We start from the raw sequence: 16,672 nt of genomic DNA on the forward strand, positions 1-16,672 counted from the left end.
TCACACCTTCAGCTCAGAAATATCTTAGGATTTTTTTTAGCATGAACAGTTCATGTCAGGTTCGGCTACATCATTTCTGGTTAATATGTGAACTCAGCTGTGGAAAACACTGAAACCTGTAGACTTGCTTTCACGTTCGGAAATCATCGTTCTTCTGCACGTCCCACTGGAACATCCGCTTCAGCTGACAGGAAGGTGGATGGATATTTTTGTAAATTTTTGTTATAAAGCAATATTGAAGCTTCCTTAAGGGATGGAAAGTTATTTGGGTCCTGCGGTAGCACAAGATTCCCAAACAACAATACTGCATGTTTGATAGTTAATACAAGGTTCCAATTATGAGTTTCTGCCAGCCCAAACACCACAGCCTGAAGACTTTTGTTTTTGGCTCATCTGCCAATAAAACTTTCCTCCAGAAATCTGCAGGGTCTGACTGTACAGATGGAACCATTAGAAATAGTTTTGTGAGCTCCAGTTTGATCGGTATCGATTACATTTCAATGAGGTCTTCAGAAGTATCTTTTGGGTGGCCAATGGGTGTCTGTAGAATCTGTGGCAACACCAGTGACAAGGGGACCCTATGTGAGATTCATACAGCACACAAAAATCATTTAATGAAATAGTCACACAACCATCCCTACACATAGCACTCTTGTTGTCTGGCCTACAGTTATATTCCTTTTAGGATCTTTGGCCTGCCACACACTCTCTCTCTTTCTTTACTATGCTATTCATTAGTGGGGAATTGGGAGGGGGGAATATAAAGGAGTAGAATGTGTTTGTTTTCAAAATAGAAAAAAATCCTTTCTAGAAATCAAGGTCATTCTGTGTCTCTGCACCTCTGCATCTGACTGGAACTAGATGGGTGGACATGCCAGCGTGGCAGAGGAAGATTGGACCATGTGATGAACTTGTGGGTGTGGGGACAAGATCATGAACTTTCAACTCGGTGGAAACCCAGGAAGCTTTCAGATTTGGGGTGCAACAGACGTACCAATATATCTCTCTTATTAAATTGGAAGTTTAAGGATAGTTCTGCCTTGGACTCTGATTTATTTCTGGATGATATTTGGAATGCTGACCCTTATTGTATCTTCTAGGAAATCACCACTTCTGAAGCATGCTGTGAAGAAATGGATTCAGACATTTTTCCCATATCACATTTATTACTGATACAAATAAAAAAAATATTTAAAAGACTGTTACCTTATTACCAAGATTGAGGTAATATGTTTAGAAAACATTTACAGAAATCAATATGAAGTTCAGGAACGGCGAGAAGGTGGGAGAAAGTTGCTAAATTAAGTTAACGGAAGGATTGATTACCACTTCTGGCAGAACAGAGACAGAATAATAGCAAGATCACACACCAAGGAGAAGAGCAAAGAGTTAATCAGGCCATAGGTGGGATGTCATGCTTTTTATGAGGAATAACAACCCTTCCACTCCAAGTGCGTGTGTGCTTTGAGCTCTGAAATGCACTCTCCTCCCAAAGTCCAATGTATTGCCCATCCAAGGGCCATTGCTGAGCAAACAGACATCTTAAGATAGAAAACAGAGGTCCAATCATTAAACATTCTGCAAAATCAGACATCCATGGGCTGATAGCAGCCATTGAATGAAACATCTTCACAGCTGTCAGCAAAATTGCCATGGGAGAGAGAGAACCATCTTTCATAAAGAGCCTCTGTTTTGGAGAGGGAAGAATGTACCATTTTGCAACCAGGCAAGGGGGACACTAATTACAAGAGGATGAACATGGCACAATGTTTCTGAGGCTGGGAACCATGTTCGTGATTACATACCAACAATTAAAACTGCTACTGAAGATAATTACCATACTAATGCTCTTAGTAGTTAAGGAACAATCACAAAAGAAGCAGCGGCTGGATGAAATACAGCATGTGTGGGTCTGTGGAACAAATCTATACCCTTTCAATTCCATTTAACTAATATCCAGAATTGTCATCTAGATTAATACTTTCAAGCACTCACCGGTTTTAGTTTTACAATTCATATGGCAAGTCCTTTGAATTAGCATATAAACACTCTGACCTTAAAAACAAATTCCTTTAGCTTTCTAATTAATACATTTGCAGGTTGCATTCATCATTACTTTCCTTTGTTCTGAAAGAGAGTGTATGTTAACATTCTACAAGATATGTAAGCACAGAGTAAGCACAGAGTAAGCACACAGTCTTCTCTAAACAAGGCTGTAATTATACACCGGAGGTGTGGGGGGGAGAGGGGGGTAACTAGAGCTTTAAATGGGAATGAATGAATCCAACAGATACTATTTCAGCAGCTATTGTTGGCTAAGCGAACAGATTTGCAATTCTTGTAGAATTATACTCATTTGCATCAGCAAGACTAGTCTGGCAGCTGGCTGTTTTAGGTTTCAAGGCTTCCAAAAGGCATGCTTCAAATACTAATGAAGCAAGTGCTGGAGAGTTTAAGCAACCTTTAGCAAATTTACTATTAGGGAAACATGTGGATGTGTCTGCAATGAATTATTGCCACAGCAGGCTGTGCTCTGTTAGGAGGGTAAACATCCCGTCTGTACTGCAGTAGTGCCTGAGGTTTCACTTGGGCATTCATAGGGCAGACTAGTGGAGAAGGGCACAGGAAGGAAAGGACCCAGGCAGCCACTTCTCCAGGAAGCTCTTGGCAGAAAAGATGACGCTCTTCAAAAGATATTTGTCGAGGATGAAAAGAAGCAAATGAGGTGCAATCATGTGCACCTCCAGGAGAAACAAACCTGAGGACTCAAAGGAGGGCCAGCCTTTGGGTGAGTTGAGGAGAGCCTGCTCTGCCCTCTTCCTTCCCACCTTCGATGCTCAGAAGTGTGTTTTAGCTTAATGTCTTTCAATGCCCCAAAAAAGAGGAGTCTGTCCGTAACCATGTGAGCTAGCAGAATGAACTCGTGTTAAAATAGCTGCCTCCCTCTGTCAGGGCAGCACCTCTCGCTGAGAAAAGATAGGGAAAAGGGTTCAGCCAGTTCACCAGCTGGCTTTTCACAAAATGTTAGGCACCCAGCTACTGCACTGCACTCCTTAGGCCTTCCTTAATGCTGGGCTGTAACAGAGGAGAGGCTCAGGAGAGCAGAAGCAGAAGAGGGGTAGGGGTGTGTGTGTGGAGGTGTACTTAAACTTTGCGAAAATCTCACTGGCAAAAACTTTGGGACAGACTTCTAATGCATTACAAATATATCAACAGGAAGTCAGCCATACAACCACTGATTGATTCTTCCTTTGCAAAACAGCCCTTTACATTTCCAAGTGAAGATTTGTGCGAGCGTATGTATAAAAAACTATGGCTATTAAGATTAGACACACTTTCAGTTCCAATTCAAAACAAAACCAGAATATTTAAATGCACACAGCTACTTTTACTATCTATAAAAAGACCTTCCATTTGTGTGTTTGTTTTTGCAAGTGTCACTGATGATGAGGATGCTGTATTGCAGAGGACTGCCATAGACGAGGGTCCAGCCATCTCATCAACTGGCTTTCGTAGGCAGTGGCACTACCTGGAAATCATGGAGCTGGACTGAGACTGGCCGGAGGAAGTTGTAGCAGCACTGAGCTGAGAAAATCCACTGTGACTTGATTCAAGGCTGCTCATCGATCCCCTGTGGAAAGATGGACTCAATGTAAGCATAGGATACCTTCATGAGCTGTATGCAAAAACAATATTAGGGGGGGGATCCCAAATGGAATTGACAGTGATAGGCTGAATGTATAAGTACTGATCATGGAGTTTTTTTCATTAATTTTAGCTACTACAACTTCCTGGCCAACCTGAGAAACCATATGGCATACAGCAGGTGGAGAAGGGCTGGTTTATATAGTCAGTTAGCCAAGGAACCAGAATGAATCATCCATGTATACTTCACAAACCAATTTCCAACTATTACAATAATCAGTAAGCCTCAAAGATGCCAAAGTCACAATACTAAAAAACCAGATTTTTTTTAAAGAATAAAAGTTGCTAGGTTGCCATATATCTTTTATAGCTAATACCACTGGGAAAAAAACTATTCCATAATATCTTGTTTAAGAACCTACAGTAAGAAAATAAATTGTTCTTCAGGAACAATCTGCAGTGACTGACCCCCTACTAACAATGAAGAAAAGAGTACTTATTATCTTCCAATTCCAATTTCTTATTCAATAAACTAAGAAAAAATAAGTTTTCTCTAACAAATAAACATGTAGTGTATAGAATCTAGAAAAATTCCTTAAATTGATTCAGATTACAAATGATTAATCTGAGTCAATTTAAGGAATCGTATGGATTTTACATACTGAAAAATCTTCACATATACAATTACGACTTATAACCAAAAACCAAACTGATTCGAAGAGACAAAAATGCCAATACCTGCACTCATTTTATAGTGAATAGCATCAAAAAGAGATTTATCATAAATTCATTTATAAAAATATTTCGCTTGCTATTTTCTTTCTCTTCAAATCAATAAGCAAAGGTTGCCATTGTTTGATGCAACTTGCTAGTCTAAGAAATTTTTTTGGAACCATGCAATGTCTGATCTTTTTAATGTTAAAAAAGATCAGTAAAGCCATTTACATAGTCCATGATTACTTGTAGTTTTTGAGACCTGCACATAAGTTTTAATGATAACAATTTGCCCCTTATCTCTGATCTAAAAGACGATCTAACTTTTTCCCTCTGTCTCCATCAAACCAATGTTTGTTAATATTAGTCAAGTGTACTTATTGTTTAGAGAGCTGTGAATAATATATTAGCTACCCTTAGAGATTATCGATTTGTCCTATAGGACAAAAACAGTCAAAATCATTTTCCAACTTCATATAAAATGCTATTTTTGTGTGAAATCAATCAACCAAGGCAAGAAAAGTTAAAAATATGCATGTTTGCAATGGAGTCCAGCAATGTGAAGAATGGAGATAAGAGAGAGGGGCCATAAACATCAGATGAGTTGCTTTTAACCAAAAGTGGTATCTGAAAGCTCATAGGCAGAGTGCCTTTAAGAATCATCTTGATGACTCTAAAGTCTCTAGAAAAACTAGGTCATGGAAATGCTGCTGTTCCTGTACTACTCTGGGTAGTTTTTGACTGCTTGCGCATTAAAGGCTTAGCGAGCCATAAGACATTTTTCTCATTTTTTTTTTTTTTTAAAGACCGGCATTTGCAACATTACAGTTAACTTTACCTGAAATCTTCTGACCCAATGACTTCTGTGTAGTACATCACTTTGCACTTGTGAGATGAAACTTGCAGGGATGCCAGTACGTCATCAACACGAGGCAGGCTGGTGGTAGCGCAGGCAGGCATGCTGTGGAACTTCCACTGGAGAATGTAGAAGCCAGGCCATCTGGTCACATGAGACCCCTTAAAAAGCAAGAGCAGAGGAAATCAGGGCTAATAACCATCCATTTGGATATAATGTAGTGCACTTCATCAATCGGCAGTTGTAGGTTGAGTCTTCCTTTCATGCTCAGCTTACTTAATCAATTCAGAGAAGCTGGCAGGCAAAAACGTAAGAAACATACTTCCATTAAGCACAATTCGGGTTTTTTGAGTTTATGGTTATTGATCATTATGGCTTATCATAGATATATATGAAAAATAAGGATTAATTGGCAAGTACGGAATACATAATACCTAGTACCACATCTTGACTTGGTGGTAAGCCTTGATATTTAGACCGGTGCACATAGAATCACAAAGTTGTAATGAATTAGGTAGCGATGGAGTTATGCATGGTTTTGAACATACTAATTTGTTACTATCCTACGATTTGTATATCACCCTTTTAAAATGCAGAGAAGTAATTTTCAGGGAATCCAAAATGTGGATATTTCCCTTAAAAAACAGCTATATCCCAGAAGAAGGTTGCAAAATTTTAAGGAGGGATAGCAGTTCAAAGACTGAAAGGCACATCCGCCCGCAGTTTCCTTATTGTTGTACAATTGATTTGTGAAGTGCATGACTGATTAAAATATCACTCTCCCCTTGCCCTGAAAGAGCAATTCCTTTAAGGTTGAGTTGGTGAGGACCTCTAATTTCAATGTTGAATTAGCATTCTATTTTATAAAACGCTGAAATAAATCATTGGCCAAATGTTCTAGTGTGAAGCAGGGCAAAATAGGTTTAGTGGGAGAAACCAAATGCAAACTGTTTGAGAAGGACTTAAGACTCTTGAGAAGAACTTAAGATCTCTTCTCCTCCTATAGCCATATTAAGGCAACCCATTCTGGATGCGAAAACACATCAAGTCCGCACTTTCTTAAGGATTTCACACTGCTACAATGATACATTAGGAACTGTATTAAGACTGGCTAATGACATAATCAGAAAGTAGCAACACAAGAATGCTGTGCTGGGTATTCAGAACATGCTTGCATTAAAAAGCCCGTTCTGATAAAACCTAAAAGCATTTAGCTAGGAATCAAAGTGGAGCTTGTGTTTAGAGTCGTGTTCTCACCTGCACGCTTTCCCCTTCCTTGCAGATGAGCGGTGATTCCACCATACTGTAGTCTCGCCCCAGCTGCCAGGCTTTGTCTATCAACTGTACGTTATTGCCACCAGGGGAGGTAATACTATGTGCCCCTACCAAAGAGTCTTTTTTGGGAGGCTGAGGGGCTCTCTTGGAGTGATAGATGTTGAAAACAATATCACCTTTACAAACGTCAAAATCCCAGGTGATCACAGAGGCAGCTTCCACAATCTGAATGTAAATCTGAAAAGAAGAGCAAGTGGATATATTAGAAACTCAAATCATGGCAGATATCTCTACTGGCCAAGGCTCCCGTCAGCCTTCTCTCAATAAGAATTGTGCACTGTGTCTGGTTTGAAGCCTGCTATTTGTATCAGTCACAGTACCAATAAAGGAGAATATTTGTAGCTCAGGGTTGAAATGAAGGGTCCTTGGTGCTGAGCTTATTCTTTTGCAAATGTTTCATTACTCAAAACTAGGTAACATCATCAGTGCTGTAAGGAGTGGGGTTTGCTCTCAGTTTCTATTCTAGCAGCTTGCCCTGTCAGAATTGATGGGGAATGGTTGGGCTGTTAACTGTTAGCTTATTTGGCATTCCTTGACTGGGGTATTGTTTATTTGATTGTTGGTCTGATGTTAATCTTGGAGTTAAACTATGCTTATCTGAGTGCTGGTGGAGTGTGCTTGGGTCTTTTTGTTCCCCTTTGGCTTGTTGATTATCTTTTTTGCATAGTATGTAGATACTGTATATGTCTATGTATCTATTGATGGCTAATTTATCAGAGTGCCAGGCTTCTTGAAATTCCCTGGTGTTTTTAGATTTGGCTTGGTTTAGGATGGTCAGCGTTTCCAATTGAAACTATGGTAAAGTCTGTCCATAGTTACAGTACCATCTATCAGAAATCAAATTGAAGAATTCATCTAGCTACAACATCCATTGTGTCACATTGTTGTATTTTGTTGTATTTATTTTGTACAATGACAATAAAGGCTATGCTATACTATACGTACTTAAAGCAATAGTGTCTACTATTGTATGATTTTAATCTTCATGTTAGATGATTATTAAAACCTTAACATTGCAAATGAAAATCTGATGCCCAAAGACAGAAACATAGGCTGTTGTCAGGAAAGACCTATGATTATTTAAGCAAAAATAATCAAGAACTAGAAACAGAAATTAGGAATACTAGGAAAATACTGTGAGCCAAGCATTAGAAGAATCGTTAACACTATTCATATCACAGAGGGTGAGAACAGAGGAGGGTCTACTCCCCTTTTCTAACTTTTTAATTACAGATTCTGGAATGCTTTATCATGCAAGGGAAACTGGGGAAGAAAGTCAAGGGCTGGGGACTTCCCATACTTCACTTTAGGTCTCTTTTCCTTAGAAATGAAGCATTACCATTACAAATTCATAGATAGGATTTTGAGGCCATTCAGATGATACTCAAGATAGCAATCTTGCCCAAAATTGTCATGAAAGATTGACGCACCTAATGGAAAGTAGTTTTTTTTTTTACAAAAATAAAAGTTTTATGGTATGATTTTTCCTAACTGTGGACATAGCATTTCAGTTTTGAAATCAAGAATATCACTTGAATTAGTTCTCAAAATAAAAATTGCTTCCCAAAATCCTCTCCACATACCTGTTTGATTATCTTTACCATAGGCTGCCCAGCTAGATATTAGGCCCTAAGGAAAGCTGAACCTGGTTAGTACTCAGGGGACAGCCTACCAGAAAATAGAAAAGCTAGAGGCTAGATAGACTAGGAAGTTTAAAAAAGTGCCTGAAAATATCCATGGTAAACAATTTCCGTAACATTTCTAAGAAAACAACTTGGACTTATTCATGAGGTCATGAGGAATTGACTTCTATTTGAAGATTATTTTTAGCAAACACTACCGGGAAAGGAGAAAAATAAAATGATTCACCTCATGGGGAGCTCCTTTGAAGACACTTGCAGACTGATAAATAGTTTCTGTCCACAATTTTATGTCTTCGTTTTCTAGTTCTTCTGCTGTCCGGTACAAAGATTTGGGAACCAGCCCACCTTCTGGAACTTCACACTAAAGAAATTTAAATAAAGTGTGGAGAGAAAAGAGTTAGTAAAATGCATCTGTTTCTGCTCCAAATGAAAACATCTCAGAAAGAACATTCCACAGCCAATTTGAAATAGTGAGATGTAAACAGATCAATGAATAAAACTAGTGTGTGTGACTGGAAATGACCCCATTTTTCTCAATGTAGCTTATGTCTGCCCTCACAACATACTTCTCAAGCAGACACTGATGAGGGACAGACTGAAGGTTAATTGGTCTGAAACTGTCTTCACTGTAAGACAAGATGAATTCAAAAACTAGCTTTTCAGCAGTAAAAGAACAGCATTTACGGTGTTATATACAAATGAATATTGTACATAGGCAGGATTCATTATTATCAATGGTATATATTACAGCATATATTTTAAAGATAAATGACATGGTTCTATCATAGGGTGTGGGAATCCTGCAAATGTGGGGGTGTGCAAATGTATAGATGGCTATATTATCTGTGAGTGGTAATTGCCACTCTCCTACACTTTTACACTTTTGATTTATTGTGATTTTGATTGATTGATTTTTTATTCATGTAAATAAGATGGGGACCATATTAAAACAAAGCAAAACATTTTCTTGAAGCACTGAGTGTGAGGTTTTGAGGACGTGTGGACAATGTGACAACAGACTTTGTAGGCAGCCATCCTGAAGTTGTCTCCCAGAGTAAACAGCTCCAGGCTAACTTGAAGCCTCTTCTAGACAGCACCTCAGAGAAGCAAGTGGCATGGCAAATAATGTTTCACACCACTCAACTGTCCCAGCTGCTTGCCAACAGCTGAGAGAGAAAAAATTATCTTCAGAAAAATTCTTGTTGTGTCACTTGGCCCTCCCTGATTCCCAGTACCTGACAGAGGAAAGCATTAGACAAGAATGCATTTTCTCATGCTGCTTTCCTTATCCCAATTCCTGGATTCATTAAAGGGACTAGTGGCACAAAAACATGAATCTTGCTGGAGGCCCAGAAAACCTTTGGGAGTGCTCTGGAAAAACATTGAGAAGAGTCTTCTCCATATGAAGTCCCTTCCCTACGTTCTGAAGGGCCCCAGACTAGATGTGTGTGCCAAAGGACTTTTAAGCTGGGTGGCTTCCACAAAAGCCTTTGGGAAATCCCAAAATTTCTCAGCCTAGAAACACTTGAACTTCACTTGAATCCAAAGGGATTCAACCCCACCCAAACTGCTTTGCTAAATTGAATGGGATGATCCCTTCAGCAAATTGTGCCACTTATGCAACTCAAATGGCTTCTTTGAAATGAATCTAGGACTCTTTGCACACACCTAATCCTGGGTTTTGCGCTAGCACAGAGAATGAATTATTACAGGTCACTGAGCTTGGTTGTCAAACAAAGTGACTTTTCTACCTACCATACATTCTCCACCAAGAAAATCAGGAATAATTTCTTTGTCAATGTAATCCAACAGCCCACCAGGACCCTGGTAATCATTGCCAGCATAAATCAGGAATTTCTTTCGGGTGTTGTCATCAATGAAAGGGCTAACCTACAAACAAAATACTAAAGTAGTAACGTTCCCAAGACATCAGATGAACTCAAGAGAAACACATTATTCCAATAGTCACTTAGGTCTATGCTCTAGCTGGATTTCTACTTATAGCTCCAAAAATCAAGCAACTATAAATATCAAGCTTGCCAATCTTGCCTATTCCAAAGTACACACTGACCCCAATTTACAAAACATCAATTCCCAGAGAACCAACTTAAGAACCTACCAGTGTCCAAAGGACTGGAAACACTCTGGGAGCTCGGAGAATTAGAAGACGTCCTAGCGTTTCTGGATAATTAGCTTCTACCACCTCAATGATCCTCAGCAAGGCCTTGACACCAGGTCTCCATAGGTGGCGCATATTCAAGCCCTCCAGATCCACCAAGCAAGTCCAAGAGCTGTGTTTTCCCAAAATAAAACATAACCAGCATGTTCAACTTAAATCAATCAAGCAATTATTTGATTGTGACAGAATGCAAATATACTGTACTATATCAGATGTTTTTACTCCTCACTTAAATTCTGGTAGTCAAAAACCGTAATACCTGAAATATTTGTTAATGAGAGAGAAAGAAAATTTACCCTCCCCTCTTTCAAATCCAGATGCTTATAATTCATTCAATCCTTCCAACTCTTTAAATTTTTGTGTTTATTTGCATTGCTCACTCATGAAAAGCATGCATTTCCAATTTCACTGGTCCACCTTTTTGGCCTTTCAATATTTTTATTGATTTGTTTACATCCCATCCCATTTTTTTTCATCCATCCTAGTTTTAAAATATTGTATATATGAAATTCCCTAACAGTCTTCTTGTCACACTTCTTGTTCAATATTATTACTTGAGCTACATTAGATGGTATCTATTTTCATACTGCTCTTGGGATTATCATCACTTCCCATTCCCACCTGCACTTATCTGGATCTATTCTTAGCTGTTACTCAGAAATATCTGACACTATTGTTTAATGACTAAACTTCAGCAGAGAGGGTGGGATGCCAGAATCTTGCAGAATCAAATCTGGCTATGTGTGCCATATTATATAAATGACCACTGGAATTGTGCCGAAGTGTTCGATTTGTTAACCTAGGACTTGATCAAAACACTGTACAGCAAAACTTCATCTCAATTAGCATAAACATGTAAGTTTAGTGAAACAGACTCATGGGACTTTAAGAAAGTTTCTTTACCTAATAGGCCTTCCAAATACTTTTGTATTTTCTTTACACCTCCTCAGTCCTTCTTCATTTATAGATAAAACCTGCACATTAATTAAAAAAAAGAAAGATGAGAATGTTGAATTACTTGCTTTAAAATGGCCATGATAAAATTTCAGACACAGAGTTACTTTGGGTTCAACTTTGATTTTTGTGAAGAAATTTAAAAATAAAATAAAATGAAAGTCAGTATTTTTTGTGTGTAGTATCTGAACTACGAAATAATTTGAATATCTAGTTTTGAGGAATCAATATGTGCATTTACATTTTAAAATGTAAAATTATACCTCTTACAATTTAAAAATGAATCGCATACATCAAAAGGCATTACTTTATATTTATTGAGCCCTTCAAAGAATGTTTAAAAAGAAATTAATATTTCTTATGTTGATGACATAAGAAATGTGAAAGTTCATACAATCTGGTCTTGTCCATCTACAGCTTTGTTTGGATTTCAAATTACTACATATGTTAATTCAATTTTGGGAAGAAACATTAGAATTTGTTCTCTCATTGAGAGCTTGGCACTTTTTTAGCAATAGCAATAGCAGATTTTTATATACCGCTTCATAGGGCTTTCAGCCCTCTCTAAGCGGTTTACAGAGTCAGCATATTGCCCCCAACAACAATCCGGGTCCTCATTTTACCCACCTCGGAAGGATGGAAGGCTGAGTCAACCCTGAGCCGGTGAGATTTGAACCGCTGAACTGCTGATCTAGCAGTCAGCCTGCAGTGCTGCATTTAACCACTGCGCCACCTTGGCTCTTTTCAAGACCACTTTGAAGGTCGGATCATGGAAAGTGGTAATTTTTATGAAATTGGAAAAACAATTTCTCTCTTACTTATATTCAGAGGCAAGAAGGCTCTATCCTGATATCTGAGGACTAACACTTCATTCCCCTATTCAGAAGTGAGCAACCTGTAGTAGCCCCAGCTTAGCTGGCCAATAGTGAGAGATGCCATATCTCAAGAGCAAAAAGCTGCCCATATGTTTATTCTTTGCACAACAGACAGAAAAAGCATGTTGCTATTCTAATAAAAGAGATATCAAAATGAACAGATTGTCAATGACGTTCTAGAGTGCTCCCGGCTGTAATGTAACTTTTCCCAGCTGACAATACCCTGCAGATATTTTGGACATGGTTTAATAGGAGCAACTTGAGGAACATCCAGTTACGCTAATTGATGCAGGATAATTGAAATGGGGATGTAACATTCCCTAGAGAAATCATCTGCAAATTGTATCTGAGGCACTTACGTAGCGAAGCAGGGCTTCTTCTCCAAGAGCTCGCACCAAACCTTTGGTATCCATCTGGCCTAGCCTCAACACATACAGTGGACGCCCATCTGAAGCAAAAGAATAATAATGGTGGCATTCAAGTTATCATCTGATAAACCAAGAAATGGTTAGAAGCTTTCTGTATTGGATTCTGTATAAACTGGAATGATCAATACTTGCTTATTAACCTGATTTCCAACAAACGTTTAGGCTGCATTAATAAAGATACAGAAGTAAAGATGATAAAGATTTAACTGCCATTAAATAAATGGCCAATGACTTTTGACCCCTTGTTTAATAGCTGTTCAAAGTTATGAGGGCCTCAGAAAGAGTGCTTTACAGCCCAAACAGCACTTCCAGAGACTATAAAATGTCATACCGCCCCCATGGTCACATGACTGCATTTTGGATGCTTGGCAACTAGCTTGCATTTACAACTGGTTACCAAGAAACCCGTGATCATGTGATCGCCATTTGCAATCTTCTCCGCCAGAAAGCCAATTCTGCTCATAAGTTAAGGATTGCCTATATAGGAACTTCTGGCTTGAAAACATGCTTAATATTATTTAACTTTTTATTACATTATTTCAATTTCTATGGCCGCCCACTTATGTATCACTCATCAACTTTATTGTATTATTGTAAGTATTATAATCAGAAGAGCCAATGGGAATGAAAAAAAAACCATTATGATAAAAGATTATTTCCCCCTAGATGAACAGGACAACCATGAGTCAAAGATATACTGAGACATTATCAATGAAAATTAGAAGATACTGGTCTAACTATAGTGACTCTTCACAGTCGTGCCAGGACACCTTCCCAATGGGTATTTATTTTTGTTAGAATTTGAGGCCTCTTGATTCCAAAATGATTTTGGATGGCTTAACATTTTAAACTATTCATGATGTAAAGGAAAATAAATTAGTGCCCAAAGCCACATAAAAATAATAACCCCTCCCCCCAAAATCAGCAGGGAGTCCCTAACTCGAAGCCTGGGAACAGAGGATTTTCAGAGGCTTCTGGAAGGACAGGAATCATAATATGGGGAACCCAAAGGTGCTTTTTTCAAAAGGCAACTGGACTTTGTTTTTGAAAATATTGAAAATGTTTTGCTTCTCATTCACAAAGCTTTTCAGTTCACTGCAGAATTGAAGAAGCTTCTTGGATGAGAAGCAAAACGTCTTCATGGAAAAACAAAGTCCAATTTGGACAGCACCTTTTGGACAACCATGACCCGGGTGACTGGTAACTTCCACAGACATAGTATGGGGATGCTGTTCCAGAGAATGTATGCTTCTCTGTTCCCAGGAGATGGCAATTAACTGAAGGAACCTGGAGTGCACCCACTCTGCCGGGTCATAGTGAATGGGCAGAAACTACTGGGAACATGCAGTCTCCCAAATAACCAGACCCCATGCCCAGAAAGGCTATAGAAGTCATGGCCAGTCTCTTGAATTACATCCAGACATCAACTGGCAACTAATACAGCTTGTAAAACAGCGATGACGCATGACAGTAACATGAGACACCCAATTACAGCCTATGCTGCTGAACTCTGGACCAGGTTTGAATGGTCTTCAATGGCCTCCAAAGGTACAACTTGGTTTGATCCCAAGACAGCATTTTGGTCAGCCACTGCTATATGCTGTGTTCATCAAATTCCCAAATGGTGCATGATTGAAAAACGAGCAGAAATCTGAAGTTGCAGATTGTTAATGTATTTTTTATATTGTCTTAACATTGTATTTACCACTTAAGAGTTGGCAACAACTGAAAGAGCTTACATGTCAAATGAATGATAAAGCCAAGACTTCTCACTTTCTAACTGGATGCCTTCCACTGTCCAGATACCTTTATCTTTATGTGTTACCTTCTACTCCAACAAAGTATCATAAACACTTTGACAATCAGTTTTAAGTACTTTAAGCAAATCTCATTTGGCGTTCTTTAGCAAACCACACTGGCAGCATTTCAGAAGACCTAAGACTTCCCCCTACAAAACGTTTGCATTGCTGTTACTAACCTTTGTCATGATGGTGCCAACCACCTGCATAATAATCCTGCAGTACTTGAGGAGGGTTCCAGGTATCCAGGATGTAGTCCACCTGATGCTGTTTGCGCCATGTTAAAGACTGGCACAGGATTTCTCTGGCCTTATCAATGTTGAAATCTCTGGCACGCAAGAATCTTAAGATGTGTTCATCTTTGGGGATCTATAAATGTAGTAATCAATAAGAATTTTCAAAGCTATATATAATAACTCCATAGTCCCTTTCTGTACTTAAGCCCCATCCCTTTTCCATAAGAAAGCTGCCATGTCCTTATTGGGGAGAGGGGGGGGGGGACCTAGAAATCCAAGGACAAAAAGATGCCTTGTAGCAGAATGGAGAAGGTTAGACAGGAAATATAAGAACATAGTCCAGGCATTTTCTACCGTAGTACTAGAAGATCATAAAAACATCACAAGGAGGTGGTCTTGGAGAAGGGAGAATCACCCAGTTCTGAAATAGATTTAGGAATCTAAATTCTGCACTATGGGAAACTAAAGATTAGAATTTTCTACTCTATAAATAAATACATAAACAATTTTGCACTTTGTTTTCCTTCCTCTCGACACTGACATTCTGCCAGACATTCTTGTACATCATGCACTTTTTTGATGGACAGGAAGCAAAAGAGAGACACATCCTCTTACTTTGCCTTTGTGTGTTTCCTGGAGCCACTGCCGAAGTCTGATGAGGCAGCTTTCCTGAAGTGGGGTCAAGTCGCCCAGATACCTCTTGATATAATCTGCATCTAATTTGTCTGGAAAATGTAAATAAAATTCTTTTCATTGCCCATACTTCCAGTGGAAACCCTCATTTACAAACCAAACCGTTTGAAATGTTCAATTATTTACATAAGTTAGCCGGTAGTAGTTTTGATAGATATTTTCATCAGTTCTACAGTTCCTTGTAACCTCTGCACTGCTAACTGCCTTCAACACCTACCATCAGAATCCCAAGTTGATTAAAAAAAAACTCCACAACTATGTGTCTACTTGATATTCTTGAAAAAAGATATAACTGTACAACTGCTTGCTTGCATTTTTTTTCCTGAATAAATAAATAAATTTGATTTTTTGCTAGTATTCTTAAAATCCAGCTGAGATTATGATGACATTCATGAAATAGTTATAAAAGAGGATGGGACAAACCACATACCATCAGGGGTTCCAGCCGCCAGTTCTGATGCATTGTTGCACGTGTTGATTTCCTTGGTGTTCAGTCCTTCTTTGACAGCAGTTTCTGGTAGGTTGATTGGAGGGGATAGCGACCGTCTAAAGTGAGCTGTGCCGTGTTCAAATGCAAACTTAGCAGGGGGAGTCCAACGAGGAATAAATGTTACACCTTCTTCTTCTAGCTGCTTCAAGTAGTACTCTATTATCTCTTTGCCCTTTCAAAACAAGACAATCCTTAAATCAATGCATTGTAGGCGCACATGGCTGGTATGTGTGTTTGTGTGTATGTGAGAGACAGACAGAGAGAGAGAGAAAGAGGAACCCACGTAATTAGTTCTTGATTATCTGCTGCAATTGCAGGAACTTTGTGTTATGTTGGAGACTTCAGTTCAGCATTACAAAGTCTCAATTAGAAACTCAAGTCGAGAAGAACAATTATATTCCCATGACTTTCAATACAAAAAGAAAAAAGAAAGAAAGAAATGAAAAATATGTCCTCTAGATCTTTTTGTTCAAAAACAGACTTAACTATCTTTTGAATCCTGAAGCTCATTCCAGGTCACGAGTAACTTCATTCCTTCTAAATATAAATTATAAAGAATACTATTTTTAGTGGCTTAGTGCTGAAGGACCAACTTCTTCTTAGCTGGTTTATTCTTTAGCAGAACATGATCGCCAATATTTTTGTATTCATTCATTCCAATTATCTCTGACAAGATCAAACGATGGGAACTGATGATGGTACTTCTGGATGATGACCAGAGCCCGCCATACGCAGATTCCCCTCTTGCCAATATAATAGAGTAAAACATGCCTCTAATAGAAGATGGGAGCAAACACAGACTATGAAGATCAATAAGGAACTGAA

At 38.7% G+C, this 16,672-nt stretch overlaps 1 protein-coding gene across 2 annotated transcripts in view; it reads right to left on the bottom strand.

The window, feature by feature from the left end:
- Positions 1 to 1,146: 1,146 nt before the first annotated feature.
- The window catches only part of SEC14L1 (SEC14 like lipid binding 1), a 32,169-nt gene continuing 16,643 nt past the window's right edge, over positions 1,147 to 16,672 (bottom strand). For both annotated transcript variants that reach the window (XM_014051671.2, XM_087709864.1), the window contains exons 6-16: positions 15,788 to 16,019; positions 15,280 to 15,389; positions 14,608 to 14,797; positions 12,561 to 12,649; positions 11,276 to 11,346; positions 10,313 to 10,484; positions 9,949 to 10,083; positions 8,420 to 8,554; positions 6,473 to 6,727; positions 5,198 to 5,376; positions 1,147 to 3,631 (exon numbers count right to left, since the gene is read on the bottom strand). In XM_014051671.2, the coding sequence (XP_013907146.1) occupies positions 3,526 to 3,631; positions 5,198 to 5,376; positions 6,473 to 6,727; positions 8,420 to 8,554; positions 9,949 to 10,083; positions 10,313 to 10,484; positions 11,276 to 11,346; positions 12,561 to 12,649; positions 14,608 to 14,797; positions 15,280 to 15,389; positions 15,788 to 16,019 (1,674 nt within the window). In that variant the 3' untranslated portion in view covers positions 1,147 to 3,525. The remainder of the gene's footprint in view (positions 3,632 to 5,197; positions 5,377 to 6,472; positions 6,728 to 8,419; positions 8,555 to 9,948; positions 10,084 to 10,312; positions 10,485 to 11,275; positions 11,347 to 12,560; positions 12,650 to 14,607; positions 14,798 to 15,279; positions 15,390 to 15,787; positions 16,020 to 16,672) is intronic.

Source organism: Thamnophis sirtalis, unplaced genomic scaffold, assembly GCF_051295495.1.
Source record: "Thamnophis sirtalis isolate CommonGarterSnake01/CBP01778 unplaced genomic scaffold, rThaSir2_p1.2 scaffold_3, whole genome shotgun sequence".
In the NCBI taxonomy this organism is placed as follows: Eukaryota; Metazoa; Chordata; class Lepidosauria; order Squamata; family Natricidae; genus Thamnophis; species Thamnophis sirtalis.